We start from the raw sequence: 26,366 nt of genomic DNA on the forward strand, positions 1-26,366 counted from the left end.
TCTACTCACTCACAAGTCTGAGATTTGACAATCTGCTGTTTTCATCAGTTTAGGATTATGTATTTTAGATTTTAAGAGAAAAATACTTCTGTAGCCATTTAAGTGTAAAGTGATTTATAATTACTGAGCAAGATTAAAAAAAGGAATATGCAAACAGAGAATAGAATGGTGTGTGTAACAGACCTTCTCCAGATATTTTCATATTATGGCACAGTTCAGACATTAAACATAGTTTAGCTGCATTTGGCCCCTTGCCTGAGGTTCATCCACCTGAATTAGCATTATATGAACAAGTCTACTCAAGTCTTGGGCTCGTATGCTCCTACTCCATCATTGCTTCAGGCAAGCATCCACATGTTGTTTGATGGTATCCACGTTTTAACATAACTTGTAAAAAGACAAGCTGTGGCTATTGTAAACAACAGTTATTAACAAGCCAGAAGCATAAACTACAATTTAATCCTAGCTAGTTTTAATAAACCATAGTTCACACTAACTATATTTTGTCCTTTTTTGGACAAACAATTAACTGTGGTTAGAATTAAAGGGGAAGCAAACATTTCCAGATTAGCAACTGAGTGTCTTTTGTTCACTCTAGTCTCTTTTTTGGTTCTATACTCTAATCTAATAATAATCCATGTGAAGTATGTTTAGAGTTGTCAGGTCTCCTGTTTTTGCCTGGAGATTCTGGATTTTTGGGGTCCTCTCCTTGTCTCTGGGTGAGTCACCCAGTCTCCGGACTCTCAGCTTTCATTAAAAATAATGTCTAGGTAGTCTAGTTCAAGAGACAGACACCAAAACATCAGCCATCCCCTGCAACATCTGTTAAATGAGCTTGTAGCCGGCTGCTCTAACCCCACCCTTTCAGGTTTGTAGCCAATAGGTGAAGTCAGGGTTGTGATTGACAAGGGATTTGTTGACCTCCAAGCAATAGCTAGAACCCATTGCAGGGCTGGTTTATAGTTTTCTCTGTGTGTGCAGGTCAGGAGATATAGAACAAAAAAATCATAGCAGGATCTTGGTAGGGAATTGTTTACTGTAAACAATTTCAATTATAATAAAAGTGTACATGCAGGGTTTTAAAAATTACTTGCAGAAATAGCATATTATAAATTTTATCTTTCAAATCACTTTTGAACATAAATTTAAAAGAATTGTACATGCAACTTGTTTGAATTTTCCTAGGCTGTTGAAGAGGGCAGTTTGTCTAATTCATAGCTTGCTTTGAAAAACTTCCTAATACAGCCTTTCCCAACTAGTGGGCCACCAGATGTTGTTGGACCACAATTCCCATCTTTCCTGACCTTTGGCAATGCTGGCTGAAGCTGATGGAAGTTGTGGTCCAACATCTGGTGGCCCACTAGTTGGGAAAGGCTGTCCTAATATGAAGCTTTAATCCTATACTCGCTTTTCTGGGAGTAAACCTGCAATGCTAATCCCATATACCAGGAGTAAACCCCATTGAATTCAATAGGATTTACTTTTAAGTAGACATGGTTAGGATAGTGCTGTAAATCAATGAGACTTTTGAGTGAACATAGCAAAGGATTACGTTTGTGCTGTAAATCTTTCTCTCCCCCTCCAATCCTATTTTTTAAAACAATTAGGCAGGGCTTACCTAGGTGTAGCTGCTTTTTTTTGGTAGGAAACTAGTTCTGATTTTAGTAAAAAAAAAAGGGTTCTGCAATGGCCAACTGGTTTTGACAATAAACTATTATATGGGGTGTATATATTTTTACATCTCCAGTGTGTGTATATGGAATCTTTCCAACAACCCAGTGAGATAGGGTTGGAAACCAAGGCAGCTCACAACAAGAACTGAATCCATTTAAAATCCAATAACCATAAAACAAGTATGAAACAGTTGCAAAACAACTTTAAATGGCATGATTCAGAATTTTGAGTTGGACGAGTGAAGTTGCTTATCGCTTGAGGTTGCAATCCTGCCACGCTTCCCTGTTTGAGTGAGCCCCATTGAATACATTGGGACTTGCTTCTGAGTAAACATGTATGTGATAGCACTAAAATATATTTACAGGTTGTGTAAATAATGAACATCTTTGACAGTCATGCTTATAAAAATATTTCATACTATGTCCCACTAAGTATCTGATCTCACACTATGGTTGTACATTATTATTTCTTCTACATTTTAAGTGTGCTCTTCTTCCTTGGGATGGTCATGGCCCCCTCTGTTGTTTTCACTCTGAGGAGCAGATTAGGCTACGAGATGGTGAGTAGCCCATGGTCACCCAGTAAACTTTGTAGCTGATTTCCATTTTAAAAAATTAATTAAAATGTTTTACATGCAGGCAAAGTTTATTGAGTACAATAGGGCCCTGCTTTTTGGCACCCCGCTTTTTGGCATTCCGTTAATACGGCACCAGCAGGGCAATCAGCTGTAGGGGTGCTGGTGCTCCCTGCGCTCCAGCTGATCTCACCGGAGGAGAGAGCGCTACAGCTGATCTCCTCTTCTGGTGCGATCAGACTTCTGCGCTCAAGCTGATTGTGCCAGAGGAGGGGAAGATCAGCTGTAGCATGCTACAGCTGATCTTCTCCTCTGGCGCGATCAGCGGGTTAGGTTCCAGACCTCCACGCTACAGCTGATCTGCTTTTTGGCGGTTTTAGCTTTTCCGCGTGGGTCTGTAAGCTAACCTGTCGTATGAGTGGGGCCCTACTGTAGATCCACACAATACATTTGAAGCATGTTCAGCTTGCAATTAAAGTGCATGACTTCCCCCCAAAAATCCTGGGAAATGTAGTTTCTCCTTCACGGTTATAGTTTCCACCACCCTTAACAAACTGCAGTTCCCATGATTTATTTTTTATTTTATTTATTAGATTTATATCCTGCCCTTCCTCCCAGTAGGAGCCCAGGGTCGCAAACAAAAGCACTAAAAACACTAAAACATAATAAAAGCAGACTTTAAAATGTATTAAACCAAAACATCCTTAAAAACACACTAAAACAAAACATCTCTAAAAACATCTTTGTAATAAAAGCTTTAAAAACATATTAAGAACATATCCCAAACATTCTGTGGTGAGATTCACATGCTTCAAATGTGCGTGAATGTGATTTAAATGAATGGTGTGGATCTGCCCTAGGTATACTGTGCATTCATTAGTGAATTGAAAAGAACAATTTTAAAAGATACTTTTTTAAACAGGGGAAGGGCTGTAGCTTAGAGGGAGGGCACATGCTTTACATGCAAAGGTCCAAAATCCAATCTGTGGAACTCTGGAAAGCCAATGCTAATCCATGTCACCAGTACTGAGCTAGATGGTACCAAATGGCCTGAGTTGGTACAATGCAGATTCCTTTGTTCCTAAAAGAGGAAAGAGGCCCAAGGGCCATAGTGGCTCCAAAATTAATTAATGTATTTTATTTACAACATTTATATACCACTTTATTGTAAAAAACCCTCAAAGCGATTTATAGAAGGAATTAAAACAATGAAATTATTGGCAAAACAGTTAAAGGTATTTAAAAATATTCAAAATAATAAAACCAACGAGTTAAAAACAGATAAAAAAAAACAAAATAGCTTCTACATGACTGGGTAGGCTTGTCTAAACAAAAATGTTTTTAGCAGGTGCCAAATAGTACAATGAAGGTGTCTGCCTAATGTCAATAGGCAGGGAGTTCCAAAGCATAAAGCATAAGATCGATTCTTACAAGAGCAGAACAAGTCCTTTGTGGAACCCGTAACATAGAAACTATACCTTGAACTTGGCCTGATAGCAAATCGGCAACCAGTACAGATTTCTGAGCATAGGTATTATGTGCTGATAGGGTCTCAATCGTGTCAGCAATCATGCCACAGCATTCTGGACTAACTGCAGCCCCCCAACTCAGGTTGTGCTGCATGGGGATTTCAGTGACACTTTGGCTGATTGGCTGCCAGGATTTTTTTTAAAATTTTGGTCAGGAACCCTGACTGGTTGTGGGATGCTGAGTTTTCTGCCTTACTCATAGGAATCTTGCTGCAGTTGGTAGGGTATTGCATTTAGGAAATCATAACTGTCTTTTCTTTTTCTTTTCCTATTTGCATTTTATTTACCTCTGACATAATTCCCTTACATCCACAGAAGCAACAACAGTAGTTCCATAAGCTCAGCTCAGCCCTCTTAAACCCACTGATGATACACCTTGTTGGTTGCATAAAGGTTTGTTTCTTGCCCAACAGTGATAAAAGAGAATTCACATACTGGGAAGTGTGGCTTCAATTGCTGTTGTTGCCAACCTACTGCCCATGAAGGTAGACCAAACCATGTGTTTTTTCTCTCTGTCAATTATTACTCACTGGAATTGGGTTGGCTGTCAAAGTGACTTTATAGCAGCCCACAGAATAGACAGAAAAGGGTAGGGAGTCTTCTTAACTCTTACTCATTTTTCAAACCTCTCTCTGCAGTGAAGGGTCAAGTCTGTACGGAAGTGTGGAGCAGCCACATTAAAAGGTGGGCAGGGCATTCCAGGCAGGGGGTTGGCAACCCTACTTTGATATGGATATCTTTGCAGAGGATCCTTAGTTAAGCCTTACCGACAGCACAGTCCTAACAATATCTACTCAGAAGTAAGACCTATTGAGTTCTATGGGGCTTAGTCCCTTAGCAAGTGTGCTTAGAATTGCAGCCTTCAGGGGTATCTGTCTTTATTCCTGAGCGCTCCCATCTAACATCTCTACAACACTAGGCTCCCTTCTTCCTACAATGGCCTTGTAGTGACTGGCCTGGCCTGAGGACACTTAAACCCTTCTTGTCAAAAGCAAGTAGACTAGATTAAATGTTCCTTACCCAGGATCTCTAAAACAGGTGAGAAGGAATGATCCCGTCACTTCAGCTGGACCTGGAAACATCTTCATTTAGCTAAGTTTTCTATTTTAATTTCCAATCAGATTTTTTTTGTTTGAGTGGTATGCTCTAAGTAACTGTTGTTGATGCTTAATGTATCATGCTTTAAGACAACAGTAGGGCCCGCCCCATGACATCACTAGGGCTCACCCCCATGACATCACTAGGGCCTGCCCCTGAAATCTCAGTGCGTCCAACCTGGCAACCCTAGGCATGTTAGACTGAGAAGCAGTGACTTCCTCAAGGCCAACCAGGGCCAAACTACATGCAACAAAACCCCAAATACACACAACAAAAACTTTAATGGCCACTGCAGCTTCAGAAGAGAGAAGTGAAGGGCATTCCCTTTTCTATTTCTGGTACCAAACGTTAATAGCTTGGGGAGGATGAGATTTGCAGGGGGAAAGCAGTGGGCAGGAAAAGAATTAAGCACTTCTTCCTGCGATTTCTCTGTACAGAATTCCATCATAAAGCTGCCTTGCACTGATCACCACTTTTTCCAAGTTCTGTTACACACATTTACAAATTGCTTGTAATTCAGGCCCACAATGAGTTTAATAGATTAAAAATCCAACAGTCTGTCCATGGTGTTATATTGACCAAAGTATACACACTGAATAAAAAAGCCAGAAACATGATAAAAGAAAGCAATCTGTAATAAAGATAATTTCAGCTTTTTCTGGAAAGAGCTTCACTGACCAATATCCTAGAGACTGACATCTTATATCTGGAAAGCCAGTATACTGAGATAGGTAAATGTTTAGGATGGGTCAGAATGGTTGATATACGCCAACAAGCATGTCATTACCCCGAGTCTGGTAGCAACCAAGACACTGAGTTAGTGACACCAGAGTTACCAGCTAAGGAGTCAGACCAAGTTCCTGACTCTGAGCTAGGGATGTGCTAGAATTCCACCCAACTTGGATTTGGTACCGATTATTATTATTACATTTATATACCACCCCATAGCCGAAGCTCTCTGGGCGGTTTACAGCAATTAAAACAATAAAAACAAATATAAAAAATTTAAAACACAAAAAACAATTTAAAAACACAATAAAAAAAATTAAAAACAATTTAAAAACACATGCTAAAATGCCTGGGAGAAGAGGAAAGTCTTGACCTGACACTGAAAAGATAACAGTGTTGGTGCCAGGTGCACCTCGTCAGAAAAATCATTCCATAATTTCGGGGCCTCCACTGAGAAGGCCCTCTCCCTTGTTGCCACCCTCCCAGCTTCCCTCGGAGTAGGCACCCGGAGGAGGGCCTTAGATGTTGAGCGTAGTGTACAGGTGGGTTTGTGTCGGGAGAAGCGGTCCATCAAGTATTGTTGTCCTAAGCCGTGTAAGGCTTTATAGATTTTCTGAGTCCAGGGAGGGTCTCTTCAGGAGTGGTCTCACTACTGTCTCTTTCAGGCAGCCAGGGACCACCCCTTCTCACAGAGAGGCATTAATCACTTCCCTGGCCCAGCTGGCTGTTCCATCCCTGCCAGCTTTTATTAGCCAAGAAAGGCAAGGATCCAGTACAGAAGTGGTTGCACAAACCCGTCCAAGCACCTTGTCAACACCCTCAGGCTGTACCAACTGAAACTCATCCAAGAAATCAGGACAAGGCTGTGCTCTGGATACCTCGCTTGATTCACCTGCTATAACACTGGTCTAAGTCTTGGCGGATGCTAAAGATTTTATCCTAGCCTAGCAAATTCATTACAGCGGGCATCAGATGGTTCTACCATGTCCTTGGGACCAGTGTGTAATAGCCCCCGGACAATTCTGAAGAGCTCCGCTGGGTGGCAGATTGATGATTTGATAGTGGCAGCAAAATATTGTTTTTTTGCTGCCCTCACTGCCCCTAAATACAGCTTACCATAGGCACTTACCAATGTGTAACTGCATCCACCAGGAGTTCATCTCCATCTGCACTCAAGCCGTCTCCTATATTGTTTCATCGCTCTCAGCTCTGGGGTATACCATGGAGCCATACGAGCTCCACACAGGAGAGGGAGCTGAGGAGCAATCATGTGAACTGCCTGGGTCATTTCTGTATACCACAGTTCAACCAGGGTTTTGACAGGAGCACCAGCCCTATCAGCCAGAAAACTCCCCAGAGCCCTTTGGAAACCATCCGGATCCATTAGTCTCTGGGGGCGGACCAGCTTAATAGGTCCCCCACACTTGCAGAGGGGAAAAGCCGCTGTAAGTCTAAACTTCAGCAAGCAGTGATCTGTCCATGACAGAGGGACTGAAGTAAGGCCCCCCACATTCAGATCACCATCTCCATGTCCAGTTGCAAAAACCAAGTCTAGAGTATGCCCTGGAAATGAAATCCATGAAATCCTGAGCCGCCCTGGATAAGGTGGCCTCAGCATGGATGTTGACATCTCCCAGAACCAAAAGTTTGGGGGATCTCAACAGTATTCCCAAGACCACCTCCGTCAGCTCAGCTAGGGAGTCTGTTGGGCAGCCGGGTGGGAGGTACACCAACAGAATCCTCAGTCTGTCCTGCTGACCCAACACAAGGTGCAAACACCCCAGACTAGTAGTCACATGGACAGAGTGCTTGCAGAGGGAGATGGAGCTCCTATAGACCACAGCAACTCCCCTCCCGACCCTCAGATCTACCCTGATGCTGAACCTGATGCTGGCAGACATAGCTGGGAGAGACTGACTCCTCCCTGCTCACCCACCCATTAATTCTCTTATTTGCTACCATTGCAAATTGGATTTGTATGTGGTGATTTTCTGTGGCTATTCTCAGAAACAGACTTAATTTTTTTTTATAATATTGATATTAATATTGATATTTTTATTGATATTTCCTTCAATATATTGGTATTTCCTTTAACACTGAAATTTCCTTTCAAAATATTGCTATTTCCTTTCAAAATATTGATATTAATATCAATATTTTTTCAGAGGCAGGAAACATGGATCAGTAAAAGCAGAGGCTAGTGGATAAAAGAACAATCTTGAATCTCTACCATCCTGTTAGGTGGACAAATTGCTTTCAAAGTGGCACTGGCCAATGGATCCCATCCCTACTCTGATCCTGATCTTGGTGTCCAGTGGGCCACTAAACCTGAGGCTGGTGACAGGACCCCTCGGCCTAGATGCCATAACGCCAGGCCCACAGAGCTAGAGCTGGGATCTTAATGAGTGCTTTTTCCTTAGCACAAAGAACCAAGTGTGGCGCCTCTTAAGTGATCTCACTGGTCCAAGAATACCGGGTTAACACCAGGCGGGAGAGAAAGGAACACAGAATTGCCTGTCTGCAGGCTAGAGGTTTGGCCCTTTAAGAATTGTAGTTCTCACAAAGGGGGTGGAGCCTAGTAGAGATTGCTGGAGGCACAGGCTCAAAAGGCCTCATTCTACCTCAGGCCTTTGTGGGAATAAGTTGCTCACTCTGTGGTGCTGCAACACCTTTTTTGCTCTATGGGTGCCTCTGTAAGACTATGCCAATAATTTTGTCACTAATGGCACTGAAACCTGTTGAACTTCAGGCACTTGGTTTAATAATAATAATAACAATAACAATAACAACAACAACAACAACAATAATAATAATAATTTCAGGTGGCATTTTAAGTAAGCTTTTCTGATTTTATGGTTAGTTTGAGCTTATTTTATCTTTTGTATTTCTTTTGTAACATCATTGTACACAGTTTAGAAACTATGGTGTTAAGCAGTATATAAATTGTTGACATCAACTATCTAACTAAATAAAATGTCATGCTGGTGGTAGAACTGCTATATCAGCAACAGCCATCATATCAGAATACCACACAAAAACTCTGGGCAAAGATTTTGTTTGACAGAAGCTGCTGATAAGGGGTGGTAATTACTCACCTGACATCATGTCTCAGGCATTCAAGCTGCAGCTTTATAAGCCTATGCTGTTATTTGGCAGGAACCATTGGTAAAGGGATTGTAACCAACAGGAAGTGGGAAGAACATGTCCCAGCTACCAAAACTCATAACATAATTCTGTCAGTACTAATCTTGGTTCTCTCTGTTTCTCATTTTCCTAATCTTAAATTCAGTTCTCCACATTTCTGCATCAGTTTGTGAATTTTTAAAAAGTAAATCCTCATGAAAATCCTCCAGCATGTTAGTGTCTCCTCACATACACGTTTTTGTAGGCAGTTTTGTCTAATGTACACATTTTTGCAAGCAAATTCTCATCACATAATGAATTTTTGCATGTTATTTTTGGTCATATATTCATTTTTATGCACACTTTCCCCTAATATATGCATTTTTGTAAACATTTGTTAGGGAACTGCATTGCAAAATTCAAATAAGTGCTAATTTTGAAGGATGTCTATGTTTTGGTTCTCATGTTGTTTCAGAAAGTGCAAATTAGATAGATTCAGCTTGAAATGTGAATTGAGTCGAAATTCTCACCCATCCCTAGTTGGCACAAGCACATGCTAGGGCCTACAAATCTGTACATACTACCATGATAGCCTATGTGAATGAAGACCTATCTAGCACTAGTGGTCAGCAGGGCAGGGCTGTAGTTCTTACCTGGCTTCCCAATGCTGGAGTTGCTGGTTGGTTACCTAAAGGGCAAGGCAGCGAGCAGGCTGGTATTGGCACATCTGTGCATTGACTCCTCCATTGTGCCCACACTGCATCAACCTCCCCTCCGCCTCATACCTCTCAGTAACCAGCAGTGACTCTGGCATTGGGAAGTCATGTAAGCAGTGCAGCCCTGCCCTGCCTTGCCTTGCTGACTACAACTGGTAACTAGGTAGAAAATCTTAAATTAATTATTTTATACGGCAATTTGTATCTGCCTCTTCATATATTGTGAGAAATTAGAAGATGAGGGAAATATCAAACTCTGGTTTATGATTCTCTAGAGTCAGATGGCAGTGAGTGAGCTATGGACAATGGAAAGTAAATTTGACTTAGCAAATGTTAGATAAATGGCCAAAAATAGCAGAAATTGCCTGGTTTCAAGGGAGAAAAGGTATGGTGAGCTGTCTTTTTTTTTTTTTTTTTGGTAGAATTTCAATTTAGACAAAGAGCCAAGATCTTTTCATCATGGTAACACACATGCTCATCAAGAACCTGCAAAGATATGTGGAAAAACTGGAAATGCAAAGACCTTAAAACAGAATACTAGAAGTATGGTAACAGGGTTACTGTGTTACTGCAACAGATGTAACTAAATACCCAGGCAAGAGGAAAAAAGTGAGAGTTTAAAACAAGGGAGTTAACTACAGCAGGTTTTTTTTCCTGGGAGGTTAATCACTTGTTAACCTGGCAGGATGAAGATGATTTTTAAAAAGAGAGAGAGAGAGAGAGAGAGAGAGAAAGAGAGACAGAAAATTCCTTGTTAATTATATGCTGCTGCCAATGCTCTTACTTCCTGCGGCTTCACCTAATCCTGCAGGTGCGGGTCATCTCTTCCCATTCACTGGTAGGAGGGTCCATTGCCTGGTAGAAGGGTCTATTCCCTACAGGGGTTCCTCCCCCTCCCAGCAATAGATTTAAATACAGAAGAGCATGCCAAACCTTTCAACTGAGCATTAACAATACGCCAGAAGGAGGGGGGAATATAGAACTGTCAGGTTGCCTTCTTGTCAACGAAAAGGCAAAATGTTTAAATAAACTATTCCAAGTTGATGAATTATCTTAGAAGCTATTTTATCATTCATTCAATAAGGTAAGCATGCAACAACAACAAAAATACAAGGCACATTACAGTCACCAAAACAAAACTAAGCTGTTATAGATGAAAGGGGTAGGAATACTATTGATATATTAACAATGTGTCAGAATCTTAACTGATAGAAATAATGACAAAAGTAATGCCAAAAAAGCCACAGTGATACAGCTTGCCTACATTTGGATCATTTAGATAATTTAAGATCACTGTATATGGTTTTGGAAAAGTTAGTGACTTGCCTCAACCTTGCTTAAAATGTCATATATGCAAATACTGGATTTGTTTAACTTTGAGGAACTCAAAAGAAAATGTTATCTATCTAAAGGATACAAGAAACATGTTCACGTTTCTGTACGGCAGGACTTAGAGTAATTATACTTTAGTTTTCTAAACAGGGCTGAAGGCCTATTAAATGCAAAATACAATTTAAGTCTCCCCTCCCCTTTTAACCTTTAAAGACATCTTTCTCTCTTCATTCACAGATATATATCCTTGCTCTTCTCCTTCCTCCCCCAAATCCAAACCTGTTTCCAGTTTGCAAGGACACATCACAATTCAAACAGCCCAACAATTAATTCCCTGTTTGGCTTGACAAGTCCTGTTCTGGCCCCTATTATGATGTAAGCTTAATGTCCCAAATGTAATTCCCGCCCACCAGTTTTCATTCTTTACTAGACATCTACATCATATACCTCAAAATTTGTGTGCCACATTTCAGCTTTCTAGGTAATCTTGGAGTAACCGAACAATTTGTGGGTACTCCCTTCTGTTTGAGGATGAGATGTACAAATATCCCTATATTCTTTCATTTCTAAAATTACTTGTCTACAAAATTTCAGCTTTCTTAGATGGCATGGAAGTCCCTTTTGGAGCCATATTTTGTATTTTCCCATTTTGAAAGAAAGAAGGTACAACTGTCCCATTTCCAGAATTTTACAGGTTTTCCTGGAATCATTTTCTAAAACTGCAGTTCTATACAACATATATCCAAGCTATCCTTTGTGTTGACTAGGCATGACACAACGTCTTCACTTCTACTGTTCTCAGCTTGGGGCAATACTGGGATTATTCTTTCTTCTACTCCTCATGGTCAATGCTCCTCCTTTCGCAGTTTCATATTTTCTGTGCCCAAAATTCAAGAATCTTTCTATTCCCATAAAAGGCTATGCGCAAGGAGATTTCAATTCCTTGCAGCCTTTAAGAGGGTGTCCCTCAGATTTCCTGTCACCATCACATACAAACCAGAGCTTGGAAAAGTTATTTTTTGAACTACAACTCCCATCAGCCCCAGGCAGCATGGCCACTGGATTGGGCTGATGGGAGTTGTAGTTCAAAAGAGTAACATTTCCAAGCTCTGATACAAACACCAGCACCATGGAGGTCCTGTGTAGTGCAATGGAAAGAATGAATCAGGGAGACCCAGGGTTAAATTGCTGCTCAGGCGTGAACCTCACTGGCTGATGTTGACCCAGTTGCTCTCTCACAACACATCCCAGTTGTTGGGGTTCCTGGGAGGATAGAAATAGAGAGGTAGGCATATATGTTACCCTCAGCTTCCTCAAAGAAAAGAAGAAAAATGTAATAAATAAAGGAGCACCCTACTGATTACCTCCAAGACAGAATGTTCAAATGTGATGTTTTCTCAAACCAGCCAGCCAAATAAGCACAATGCCACTTACAAGCTATAGTCTGAGCTAGGTCTGAAAAAGCATTGTCTGCAAGCTGGCTCCAAACAGGTGAGAGACAGAGAGAGAAAGGGGGAGGGGAATTTTGCTACTGTGAGACTTATTGATTATACAGCCATGAGAGTGGCTGTATACTATAGTCAGCATGGATTTTTCGCATTCTGCAATTCTGATGCTTCATAAACACATTTCAAAACAAAACCTTACAAAACCTATAGTCCTGAACTTAGACACGTTTACTTAAAAATCCTCTATGTTTTCATGGTGATACACACAACAGTCAGAGAGAATCGAGAGTTCAAACTGTAAAACAAGAGAAAAAAATATACAGAGCCCTTTTGGCCTTTTTTCTGTTAGTGGTCTCATAATTTGTTGAAATTAATTAAAAATCAGCCATGTTTACAGAGTACCTGTAATCCTATTACTGACCATGCCCCATGCTCTGACCTTCATCTTCTGCAGTTTGAAAGTTAAAAAAATTATGGCTAATCTATAATTAATTTAAGAAATTTAGCATTGAAGTCTATTATAAAGTCAGACATGCTCAGTAAGAACCAAATGTCTGTGTTCTAAAAGCCAGACTCACAGCTGCTTGGTTTGGCTAATCAGGGGGCCACATCTAGGTCAGACATTGATTTCACTCTAGACAGTCATGGCTTCTCCCAAAGAATCCTAGGAAGTGTAGTTTGTGAAGGGTGCTGAGAGTTGTTAGGAGACTCCTATTCCCCTGACAGAGGTCCAGTGGCCAAAGTGGTTTAACAGTCAGCCCCTTTTCTGGGGACTGTAGCTCTCTGACGTGAATAGGACCTCTCCTAGCAACTCTCAGCACCACAAACTACACTTCCCAGGATTCTTTGGGAGAAGCCATGACTATCTAAAGTGAAATAAAGGTCTAGTGTGGATGTGGCCAGGGACAGCTTTGGTTTAAATTTGGGTGCGAGACTACATGTGCCTGCTGTAGAATAAAAAGATGGGGAAACCCTGAAAATGATATTGTTCACAATATTTTCCTTTTGGAAAGGAAAGGGGTTTTCTCTTTGCCCAGTGCCCGCCCACCCAATCTCCTCTGCTCCCCTCCCCCTCCCCTCCCTGCCCCTCTCCCAAGTCAGTTTCACCTATTCTAAGCATGATTGCATGGGAGTAAATCCCATTGAACTCAATAAGCATGCAAATGATCAGACCTGCCTTTCCCTGCCCCTCTCCCCCCTCTCCTGCCCCCTCTCCTCCTCCTCCTCCCCCCTTCTTCCTCCTTCCTGGCCCACTCCAGCCCTCTCTCCTCCCCCCCATAGTCTGTTACACCTATCCTAAGCATGATTGCAGGGGAGTAAATCCCACTGAACTAAATAAACATGCAAATGATCAATCCATTCTCAGCAAACTTGCACAGGATCCCATTTCTTACCTCCTGTATTAAAAAGCAGAGAAATTCACTAACAGACAGAAACCCTTTGCGGTTTAAGAATGTACCTAGAGCCAACAGATATTTCTATCAAACTTTAAAAAGCAGGGAAATTGGGCAGCTATAGTGAATGCACCAGGGGAGCAGGAGACCTGACCTCCTCTCTGAGATATTGGACTGCCCTACAAATTGGTAAAAATGCAAACACAATTTGGGTTGGTCTTTTGCAATCCAATCCACTTCGTGTGTAGCTTGGAAAAATTTGGTAACATGTGCCTCTAAGCATATGGTGAGTGGTGGCAGCACCTGCAATCAGCCCAAACAACAGAAACAAGACATGTGCTGTGCTGATCTTGTTTTAACAGGAAAGAAGCAACATTATTAAGACAGTTGATGTAGTTCAGATAGTCACTTTAATTATGTCTGATTTACTTTGCAATTTTAGTGAAGTTTCCTTCTGTTTCTGTGAATACGTGAAGTACAGGAACACTTTGCAAAATTTACACTAAAATATATATATTGTGGAATAATGGCACTGACTAACCTGCAGAATACTGTCCAATGGACATGAGGAGTGTCTCCGTTTGCACAAGATAAAACAGTGGGAGGTGAAATATATTCCAGCAAATTTCTAGGTGTGCTCTATGTTTTTAATTGACCATGCCCACCTTCCCTTAAGTGGAATGGTTTAAGCATAGCAGGCCAAGTTTCCCCCCTCCAACAGCTAGATTCATTGCTTAAGTAGCAACATATTGTAATCAGTCTGATTACAATATCAGATTCTGATCCAGATTTATGCACCCAAAATAAAAATAGAACATAACCTCCGATTTGAAACACAAAACGCTGTCTTCACCATTGTATGACATTGACCAATAAAAAGGCTTTGAAATTAATAAAAATAAAATTGACACAGATTTCTAGGATGAATGATGAGAGAAATATAATTTTCTAGGTTAGATGCTCTGTAGAAACAGTAGTAACACAGAAAAGAAGCAAAGTAAGAAGAACACCAACAAATATACCAAAATGTAATTCTCTATCTTTGGAGGTGGCAGGTGCTGCCACCACTCACCATATGCTCAGAGGCAATTGTTACCAAATTCTTCCATGCTACACAAGAAGTGGATTGGACTGTGAAAGACCAACCCAAATTGTGTTTGCATTTTTACCAATTTGTAGGGCAGTCCAATATCTCAGAGAGGAGGTCAGGTCTCCTGCTCCCCTGGTGCATTCACTATAGCTGCCCAATTTCCCTGCTTTTTAAAGTTTGATAGAAATATCTGTGGGCTATAGGTACCTTCTTAAACTACAAGGTTTGTTTGCTTATTAGTGAATATAATTAAGGTTTGCACCTGTAAAGAATTATGAAGATTCCTAACTTACCTTTTGTGTTTGATTTACAAAGCTGTTACATGCACTCAATTGTCATGTGTAAGCATAGTTTAATATCACATTCTCCTGAACTGTCTTTTATAAATTTTATTTAAAACAACAACAACATTTGCATACAGTGTGTAGTTCTCTACAGGGCAGGTTGCTTTTATCATCTGACAGGCCTTTTCCAATACATTTTTCAAATCTGCTTAAAAAAAACCATTTTCTTAACAGAAAATGTGAGCTTACTATCCTTATACAGCCTCCTCCAACCTCTCTCCCTTGACTATCAGAAGAGCTGAGACCAGCTCCTTAGGTCTGCAACCTTAAAGTTTTTTGCAAGAATGAATGTTGTCCTGAAATTCTAGGGGACCATGCTAGGGGAGCCACTTTGTAGTTTCCAACAAGAACCCATGGGGGGAACTATCTTCTCAGAGTGGCCCCACTGAATGAGGCATAGCGGGTGGCCACAGAAGACAAGGCCTTTTGGTTGTGGAATGTTCTCGCCAGAAAGAGGCTCTTCTAGCATTGATTTTGATATCATTTTCATTTGCCTTAGCTTTAATCTGTTTTTAGTCTATGCTACTAGTTATTGATTCATTTCAACAATTTATATAGCTCTTAACGCTGTAGCCTCTAAGCAATGTATGGCAAGGTTACAAAAGATACAATATATTAAAATTAGCTATTAATGTATGCTGAAATAAAAAGGTCTTCACCAATCAGCGGAAGTTCAACTTACATTTTTATGCTGTACTACACTTTTATTGTCGTCTTGTAGTTATTTAAAATTCAGTTGTTTTATTCCTTCCTATAAATTGCCCTGAGAATGAACTTTATTATAGGGCAGCCTATAACTAAAAAAACAAAACAATCAAAATCTGCTTTATTAAAGGACATTTCTCCTAGCACAGCACCAGAAACACCAGCAGTGGAAGCATGGAAAGCTGTCATGAGAAAAACAGAGCAATCCATACCTTTCTGTGCCCGGCTGGGGTGTGTGCTGGACTGGGCGCAGGAGTCCCTCTGCCCAGCCCTTCCAGCCTCTGTCTGCCTCCTGCCTGCAGAGGGACCCCAGAGCCACTCTACTGGTGTAGAGCTCCCCCTTTATCTGCTGAACATGCGGACAGGTGGAAATGCTGCTGGCAGGTTCTCTGCTGGTGGCAGCCAGGAGAAAGCCCCTATAAACAGGGCTTTCTGGGGGTGTGGGGAGGTGGTGGTGTTTTAGCTGACCTGGGATCTGTTGGATCCCAAGCTTGCCCTGCTGCCAACATATAATAGCATTTGGCTGGATTGCTGTACCAGCTCCAGGCTAGCGCAGCAATCTGCCTACCCCCACCTTCTCCCTAGTCCACTGTGTGCAGCAGGTCTGCAGATGGGGCAGTTGCCCTGATGGGCTATGGGGGGAGTTTATACTGTTCCATAAGCCTGTTAGGCACCACCCATGTATGTGGATGCACACATATTTCTCTCTCTCTCTCAAGCTGAGGCTCCCAGAAGTCAGGCTCCACCAGTTCTATCTGTCTGGTAAGAGTGTTCTCTGGACTTTAAATGTGCACTCTTGGCTGCATGAAAGCCTACATTGGGATGGGGAACCTTAGGTCCTGGGGGCCAAATACATCCTCCAGCTCTGTTTATCTGGCCCTCGGAACTCTGTCCAGGCCATACACCCCAAGTATTTTTGTCTAACTGGAATGCATCCTTGAACTCTGACAATACCTTTTTTCTTGTCTGAATGAAAGATAGAGAAGGGTGTATGTGTGTGTAGAAACTGGCCTACTATACAAAGGTAATATTTACATTCATTGCTAACCCACTTTTGTCTGCGGCCCCATTCACCACTGGCATGTGGCCTTCAGAAGGTTTCCCAGAATGGAATGTGGCCCTCAGGATGAAAAGATTTCCCCAAACCAGGCTTACATGAATATCCATTCAGTTGACCCCCAAGGTCATGTCTCACTGCACCAGATCTTATAAAGTCCAGCCTCAGAGTAGTTCCTTCATCCAAGAAAGTTATCTCTAGCAAGAGAATTCTATTTTGTTCCTGCTCTCTTTTCCCAATTGCTGCCTTGGATCAGCCTGTCATTAACAACACACAGCCTTTGGCCCTCTGACTTTGACATTCACCCACTATTTGGACAGCCAGCCAACTCCCTAGGTCCCAGAACTAGATATCCCAGTGCTTGACCATGCTGAGGCCCCAGGATCTTTGTTCTTAATTTCCCTTCCCTCACCTCTGTTTTTCCTATTTCTTTTGCATACTTCAAATTACTGTAGGTGGATCAGTTCACATTGCTGGAAATGTGGAAATACCACAGATATGGTGGGGTGCATCTGCCACTGATAATGTGGATTAGCTGTGCAAATGTATGTAAGTTGCAAGGAGGAACAGTGGTGGGCACACTGTATACAGGCCTGCACCTTACTGCACTTAACAGTATGTCTGCATTTTCAGTTATGCAAACCAATCCTATATTAGCTCAGCTTCCCATGCTATTTCTCTGGTGCCACACATATCTTATTTGCAACCAACAGTATATTCAAATTTGAAATAGAAAAAGACTTTGTTAAAAAAAAATCAAATGTGAAAATATAGAAATAATATAACAGTAAAAATAGATTTACAGCCCAGTCCTGTTTGTGTTTACTTGGAAGTAGGTTCCATTGGGTTCAGTAGGGCTTACTCACAATTTTGTGCATAAGGTTGCAGACGTAGGCATGGAAAAAAGCAGACAAGTTTGGAATTTTCTTAGAGGGGAAAAGTGACTGGAGATGGAAAGGGAAAGACTGTTTAGAATAGGATAGCATTCTGTCTTGATATTTTCAGTGTTTGAAAGAAATTAGATTCAGGCTTGGGTAACCTGACAAGTCTGAGTAACAATGGCTGGAGCATCTGAGGTTAACAAGAAAGATATTCACGGACAAAGAATACAATTTTGAAAGCATCCATTTTCTTGAGAAACCCAAATGAGCTAAGCCTTGGAACAATACACCCAAATGACGAAACATCCCCCATGAAACAGTTCCTAGGTTACAATCCTCACTCCTCCACAACTGAAAAAGTACACTAAGGGTAACCTTTCTCAGTTTTGCTTTGATAGTTAGCTGTTGCTTAAGGGAAATGAAATTCCCTCTAGGGGCAAGACGTATCTGTTTAAATACTTTGTTGTAAAGCTATAATGAACCTCTAAAGGAAGGTGCGATGATAACACATGTAAAAAAGTGCACATTGTGGAAAGCAACACATTTACAAAATTAATACTAAAAGCAAATACTTACAGGAACATCAACATATTTTGCAGCTGCTTTCACCTTAAAAAAATAAAAAATAAGACACAAAAACTGTAACTAACCACCTTTAGCTCTGAGTGAACTTTAAAATCAATTGTTAAGGAGCTGAAGTACTTACAGTGAATGAAAGGATTGACGAGAAGAAAGTGCCTTCATCATACCTTGATAATTTAGACAGTACACCTTCCAGCACTGCAATGAACTACATTAAGAGGCATAGTGTAAATATTCATAATGCACAGAGGGGTTGCAGACACACTCCTATGGCGGAGAAGGGGAAGTACTTTCTCCTATGGCTAGTACCATGCAATCAAACACTGCACATTGGTAAATCCTTTGTCAGAGCTAATGAAATCAAAAGGTATTTGATCTATCTAGCAATTATATAAAAGATACAAATTCATATTGTGGAAGGCTATAAACTGGTGGACAACCATTTGACTACCAGTGTCATCACCACTGTTGCTGTGATTGGGACATTCCATTTAAATGACAATATGATAGGATTTAAAGACAGACTGCAGCTCCTCGTTTCCTAGTGCATTTTTGGGTGTTAAAAAGCAAAGTGAAATTAACTAAGCCAGACACTGCTGTTTTGATGCAGTTCTGAAGTTAGTATTGAAATTTTGTTATTGAAATACTACTGTAGCAACATTAAAAGGGAACCCTCCCCCTCCCTCAGCTCCTCATTGCAGCTCTGCTTCTGCTGTATAAATGCAAACTGTCTAGGACTCATGCCTAGACTTCACAGGGAACACTTCTTCTGAACACAGTCATCTCGAAGGACAAAGTTCCCATAAACCTTTGATGGCATTCCTTCCCATCCCACTTTCCACAGCATGCTGCTGGCTGTTTATTTCTTGTGGGCTTTGCAGCAAGAGTAGGAAACCATTACATTAAGCTTCAAATGAGCACTAAGTTTATACCCCTGTATCTCTCATTATTACATATCATAGCAGGCAATTGCCCGCAGTAATTTAAACAATACATCTCACAATCAGGGCCAAACTAGACACAGAAGATACCAGAGGAGCAGTTTGAATAAAAGAATGGCAGGGGGCAGGGAGAGTGGAGAGGGAGTAACTGAACCCTTTTCCCTTTCAGTACTTTTGCTACTCAGAATTCACCTTGATGCTTTTAAAGCAGAAAAACAGCTGGAAAGGAAAGGGTTAAGTAGACCCTTCCCCCCAGTTCAAACTGGTACCCTTCCTCAGTTCTTTTCATTTTCAAAACAAAACAGTTGGGAGACTGTTTATGTATCTTTTGTGTACTGTCATGTTTGGCCCTCAGTGACAAAGTGCAAGAAACCTAAGAAAGCTTCTCTATTTTGTCTCAGTCAAACTCTAACTGAGGGGCTGAAAAGCCGCCTCTGTTGGCCACTAATAAGAATCTGCAGTCAGATCTGCTCACCCAATCCTTAAAATAACTGCACTGATAATTTTGGAGAACTTATCCAAAAACAAGTCTAAGAACTCAAATCCTCTATCATTCTTATTTTGGGAGTCATATCACAAGAGACACAAAGCAGTGAGAACCAGATTACTTTATACAAAACCAGAGTGTTGTTTTTTTTTAAAAGCACACCATTTTACACTGTAGTGCTATTAGCTGTCATACTACTGCAAGCATTCTTCTAAGCGAACAGGCCGATGATGAAACTAACAAGTGTTTTAAAGAGTAATTGCTTGACATCCTGACGACTCTCATTCCTAGAACACTGGAGCAGCATTGTAGGAGTGAGAGGACAGGAAAAAAATTCCATCTGGCATGCTGTTAATGGCCACTCTAACAGTGTCACAACAGTGTCATATTCCTTGTTCTCTATAAGGATCTGAGAGTCTCACCTTGCAACAATCCAGACTCCTATCGGCTTAAGGACTGATTGCAGTGAACTGTGCTTATCATATCTTTAACCTATTCTGTTTCTTTCATATCTATTTGTAGATCATTTGTTTCACATCGTCATCTAAGGAATATACATGGCTCATTACACTGAGAGTAACAAGAAGTGATCTTTGCGATGTTTTGAATAGAAGAGTGGACCCTACTTTAATTTGTCATATTAATTCTCTGGCTTCCTATTAACACACCAATGAATCGTTTTTATGTGCTCAACTTGCAATACCCATCATATTCAAGAATCAGTCTGCCAAATGCTAGTTAATATGGTTCTTGGACGACTCCTGCTGGAAAGATGTCAGTTTTAGAAAGCCATGTGGCACAGTGACTAGATGTGAAAAATCCAGGGTTAAACAACTGCATTTACATGTAAAATGGGGTTGTAGTGCTAAAAACGTGATGAGAAGGTATGCATGTCCAAACATTTTGTGATATGTGGTGAACACAATACAGGAAGCCATTATTGGCCATTGGATAAAATGCAAAATAGTCATCTGTGATGAAGCTCATTGGTTGCCTCAAGCAAGTCACTATCTCAGCCTAATCAACCTTAGAGGTGTTGTGAAGAGAAAATAAGCGAGCTCCACATAAGCCATTCTGAGGCCCTATATGACACATGTTTGGAGTTGTGGTCACTACAGTATTCAAATCCAAACAAAAAATCCCAGCAAAATCTGGCTAAGATCTAAGGTTAGTTTTGATGTCATCTGACCCTTTCAGTGCCTGGAGGCCTCTGTGACTTGATCAGCACAATGACTCTACCCCAGTGGAATCATTAGATCTTCACAGAGGCCTCTAGATGCTGACATGCACTGATGATGTCATGAAAGTGTGCCAGGGCTTAAACAGGACTAGTTTGACATAGAATATTAGGGGATGCTCCCAGTACCTTTAAGTTCCTTTTTTCAGGTATAGTCTAATGCAGTCTTTCCCAACCAGTGTGCCTCCAGATGTTGTTGGACCACAACTGCCATCTTTCCTGACCATTGGCAATGCTGGCTGAGGCTGATGGGAGTTGTGGTCCAGCAACATCTGGAGGCACACTGGTTGGGAAAGGCTGGTCTAATGAGACGGCTGGTAACTCCATGAAAATCTAGTCACCAAATTTGAAGTGGTGTTTGCATGAACCTGCAGAATTTCTCCAACAGCTCTTGTGCAAATTTGTTGACAAATACTGGCTGCTTGAACAGCAGTCATCTTAGCTTCTGGTCATGTCATAAACCAAACATTACTGTGATTCTGCAACCACTTGGAAAGTCAAGGAAACGAGTGTGTGTGTGTGGGGGGGGATGGTAACCCTTAGCACTCTGTGAGACCAGGTAGTCATGTGATTCCATTTTTATCTTCCAACTCTCTCTCTTTCTGCCCCTCATATCTCTTGTAATTTTAAGTATTGAAATACAAGTTTAAGACAGTTCAGAGAAACCCCAATCAAGTTTGAATGGAACCTATTAATTTCACTTGTTAATTGGTCCCAGCCACTTCCTGTGTTATGCAGTGCTAGCTTGAGCATACAAACCTGCACAGGTTTTGCTATGTAAGGGAGAAAAAGGTAGGCCCATTCTTGCACCTTGCATATCCTCACTGATGTGGGATACCTTCCCTGATAGGTTTCCGCCGAGCCTTGAAGACCTGGCTGTTCAGGCAGGCCTATGGGATCTCTGGGGTGGGTTGCTTTTAATATTGGTATATTAATTATTGTTGGTGGTTTTTATTGGTTTTTATTGTATTTTATCATGTACATGTACGTCGCCTAGAGTGGCCATTAATTCGGCCAGATAGGCGACTCACAAATAGAATTTTATTATTTTATTATTATTATTATATACCACTGTGTGCAGAATTTCCAAACTGGGGCTTGTAGCTTCTATAGTATTACATGACCATGGACAGATACTAGAAATGAACTGGGGAAAAACAGAGGCAATTGCACAACTCTTTGCTCTACTATTTATTACTCTTTGGAGCAAGCTAAGGCCAATGCACCCAGGCCTGGCACCAGTGGATGGTTAAGTTGGGCACTGACTGAGGGCCTGTGCAGCTGACAGGGGCCCCTGTGGCTGGGTGGATGTAGCTTCTACTCTGTGATCCACACTAGCATTGGGTCGCAGAGTGTGTGCCCTGCGCCCCAATGCTGGCACAGATACCTTCCTAGGTAACACCACCCAGCTGCCGGTGTGGTCTTGCTGCCTCACTTCCCATATTGCCATACCAGCGGACTGCACACATATGCTTGCCATCACCCAAGATGGTGACGGGGGTGTCAAATCACCCTCCTGCCATCTTGGGTGATGGCAGGCATGCACATGCAGTGTGCTCACACAGGCGGGCCTATTTAAACACTGGTGGCAATAGTGCCACTGCCACCCTTGAGGGCCCACTGCAGTCTGGTGCTGGGTCTGGATGCACCTGCCATTCCCACCTGTAATATATTTTACAACCCAACTGCATTTTCTTAGCTGAAACTTTTTATAGTATTTTATTTGAAATATTTTCAAACTAAATCTTATTATTTGAATATTTCTTTCTTTAAACTATATAAAAAAAGACAAGTCAAGAAGCAACATTTCAAATAAGGACAACTAACACAAAAGAGTTGAACGAAAGCCTTTCAGGGTCGTTAAATGTATGACTAATATCTAAATGAAAATGGGCTTTATAAACCTTTTACAATCTGGAGAAAACACTTGCTTCATGTGCATTGTGAAACAAGCAAGAAAACAATGATGCACCTAATTAAAACCAATCCTAATATAGTACAAACGTGGTCTGTTCAATGCCAGTAATTAATGAATGCACTACAGCATGAAGCACAAGAGAAATATATCTGATTAATAGACTCTGCACAGGAATCCTTGATCAAACAGGAATCTAATTTAAACCTGTAAACAACTTGATGAAGTGAAGGAGTGTTAGTCACTAAGCCCATTTTCCTTTAAAAATGCAATGAGAAAAATATCAAACAAATATATCCTCCTTGTAGAAAGCAGATATGGAAACATTTTCCCCCACACACTGCTGTTCAACTACAAAGCGTGAATACATTTACCTTTGAAACAAGAAGTGAAATTACTTCCTTCACGGTTTCTTCAATCAAGTCGTCTATTTTTGAATGGTATTGTTGCTGTGTTTCAGGAGACAAAAGCAGCATTAGTGTGTTATATGAACACAACACTTTTGTCATAAGTCATACATAGTACCAAGGGTCTAAACCTGACAGATCAGATTTACTTAAAATTATCATTTTGAACGCCTGATGAACAAAACCTTGAAAATGATCCACCCCACCAGTACTTTCTTACACTCTGTGTTGAAAATTTTCCCATGTACGCTGTTGAGTTAAGCAGCTAATGGGGTTATTATTTAGATGCACTGAGGTCTTATTCTTATTCAGGCAAAGGAATGTGAAGGATACTTTTTGTCTTCTCTATAATTAGGGGGCTATGGGTCGGTCTCCCCTCCCCACCTTAAAGGTTTGGTTTAGAAGCAGAAGCAAGATGAGGGGAAAAAAGATTTAATAAATAAAGTACTTTATATCTCTCATTCATAAGTTATGTCCTCCAGAAATAAAATGAGGGGCCAATTGTTAAATCTTAAAAGAGCCCTTTTATCTGTGGAGTGAGCTGCAGTTTATACAACTCCTACATAATCTGTTCAAACATGGTGAAAAATAAAATTCCATCAGGAAACCTGAAGAGATGGTAATAAATTACTAGACCACAACAGGCATAACAACTAAATCAGCTGTCATTCTCCATCTTCTTGCTGCTGCCTTTTTTCCACTAATGAAAATGCTGTCTTTAAAGACGCACACTTTAAATTAAATCTGAAAGACTTTCGCACCCTGTTTTGATGATAAATAGAACAGACTTCCAGTTAGCAGGAGAAAGGGCTCCTTTTCTATTTGGAAAATACATCCATTAAAAAGAAGAAGTAATTCTCCTTTCAGAACATTTGTTTGAGAGTGAAGAACGCCCCACCAGCCACTTCACCAAAAATGTGACTTGTAAAGACTAACCCTATCTTGATAGTTCAAGGCTACCTGAAGCAAGAACATAATGCTCTCAGTAAAAGCACCAAAATCAATATAAACATTAGCCTAACTTGGCAGGAGCCCATTGAATAGTTTTCTAAAATTTACCTTTTTGAAGGCTATTTGCCTCCTTTTTTCAAAGTTTCCACACAGATGTACTTAATAATTCCCAGGAGAGCTGCCCTTTTGTCAAGCAAATGCCCACTGTGCTTAGATTAATGAAGCAAACATTTTGTATACAAGTAGATGGATGCAGATACACATGTAATGTCAGAAAGTGGCAATTACTGTTTTTATAAAATAGGCTGTAAAGTAGTCCACAGTTGCACATTCTTAAGTACCAATGAAATCAAAGGAACAGACATCGAGCAACTGTGGACAAGCTTGTTATCATAGTAAATCATTATTTTGCAAATAGAGAGAATCACAAACAAGAAAGAAAATACTTGCATTCAATTCACAAACATGGGTAAGACTTTGGCTTTAGATAACCATCTCGAGTAAACATACATAACAAAAAGAATCAAAGGAGGCTATCTTATTTAGTCATCATTTAGATGGTATTGATAGCTAGTGCCCTCCATCTTGTTTGCTGGATCCTCCTCTGGGACTAAGCTTTTCCAGAGTTAGACCCACCCTCCCCTCTCCAAAGCATTCACTATCTTACTGGTGGCTACTTTTAGGTGGGCTAGAAAATAGTGTGTTATTTGAAGATCCCTCAGGAGCTTGGTCTCCTTAAATTATGAAAGAGTTAAGGGTGAGTTTTAATGAACCTAGTTTAGGCATGAATTTGTCAAGATGAGTTTAGGGAGGTGCAGATGAAGCAAACACTGTACCCCAATACTGAGATGGGGGGATGAATTAAGAGAGTAAGCTCATGTGTATGATGGGAGGGAGCTCATTTGCATGAGGATTGTTAAGAGTGCTGGGAACTGGAGCTCTGTGAGGGGTAAACTACAGCTCCCACAATTCTTTGGGGGAAGCCAGGACTTATCCACCTATGTGGTATAAGTGTGCTTCAAATGTATGATGTGGATGTGAACCAAATGTGGGTGAAAATGGTCTTACGAGTCAGCTACAACTGCCCAATGAAGGTAAATGCTGAATGGTGGTGGTGGGCTTTACTGTGTGAGAAGCAAAGGTGAAGGGACAGTTTGGCTTCTCCTCAACTACTTTAAGCACATGGCATGGTTGAAAAGAGGTTGGAGAACATTTACTCTGCCATCCTTCTTTATATTATAAAATAGTGATTATGAACGCTGGACATCTTAGGCAGATTAATATGGCTCTTCTTCTTTTTTAAAGTTTACTGGTACCCACTGGAACGATATCCAGAACTGGACATGCTTTTGTGCAATTCCTGCTAAATTTCAGTAAGGCTTCCACAGGCTTGCATTCCTTTGCATGTTGAAATTGGAATCTTAAAATTCAATATTTGGTATTTAAAATATTACATTTTATTGGTATTTTGAGTTATATTTTATGTAAACTGCTTAGATCTTTTGATGTTTATATAATTGTGTTAAAGAAGTAAATACATGAAGTGTAAATGCTGATTTCCGAGGAAATTCTCTTTTTTCTTTTTGGAGCAGATTTCAGCTTTTGGTTTGTGTGTACATCAAATGCACAGATTTTGGTGCCAATGCTCGAATTTCAGGGGGAAAACAATTATTGGACTTCAGATATAATTATGGCTTTCAAAATCTAAAAATGTGAAAATGAGTTGAAGCTTTTTGTTCATGTGAAACTTCATTTGGCTCTTATTATGACCATTATGGTTTTGATCTAGCACAGAAGTGGTTAACCATTAATAAGGGCCACACTGAATGTCAACATCCCCTCCAAGGGCTGCTTGCCAGTGGTGGGTGTGAGCAACTCACACTTGTGCACATACAGAGGCACACTCACCTTACATATAACACAGACACATGCAGCTCAGACACACTATCAGCAAGCCCCTGGCTTTGATCATTTGCAGGTGAGGTTTAAATCTACCTTGTGCCTGCAAACATACTTCAAAGGGGTTCACTAACCACCAACGACCTGATTGATGCTGACAGTAAGTCCCTTTGAACTTTGACAGGCGGCCATCCCTGCCCACCTGTCAAAGTTTGGCCCATGGGGGGTAGGGGAAACAAGGATGTGGCTAGTC

The 26,366-nt window shown here is 40.9% G+C and overlaps 1 protein-coding gene across 10 annotated transcripts in view; it reads right to left on the reverse strand.

Annotated features, from left to right (window-relative positions):
* The window catches only part of CADPS2 (calcium dependent secretion activator 2), a 528,181-nt gene that overhangs the window by 43,890 nt on the left and 457,925 nt on the right, over positions 1-26,366 (reverse strand). For all 10 annotated transcript variants that reach the window (XM_061640133.1, XM_061640131.1, XM_061640132.1 and 7 more), the window contains 3 exons: positions 23,231-23,305; positions 18,401-18,484; positions 18,271-18,303 (listed from right to left, as the gene is read on the reverse strand). In XM_061640133.1, the coding sequence (XP_061496117.1) occupies positions 18,271-18,303; positions 18,401-18,484; positions 23,231-23,305 (192 nt within the window). The remainder of the gene's footprint in view (positions 1-18,270; positions 18,304-18,400; positions 18,485-23,230; positions 23,306-26,366) is intronic.

The sequence above is a fragment of the Rhineura floridana genome, chromosome 8, assembly GCF_030035675.1.
Source record: "Rhineura floridana isolate rRhiFlo1 chromosome 8, rRhiFlo1.hap2, whole genome shotgun sequence".
Classification (NCBI taxonomy): Eukaryota; Metazoa; Chordata; class Lepidosauria; order Squamata; family Rhineuridae; genus Rhineura; species Rhineura floridana.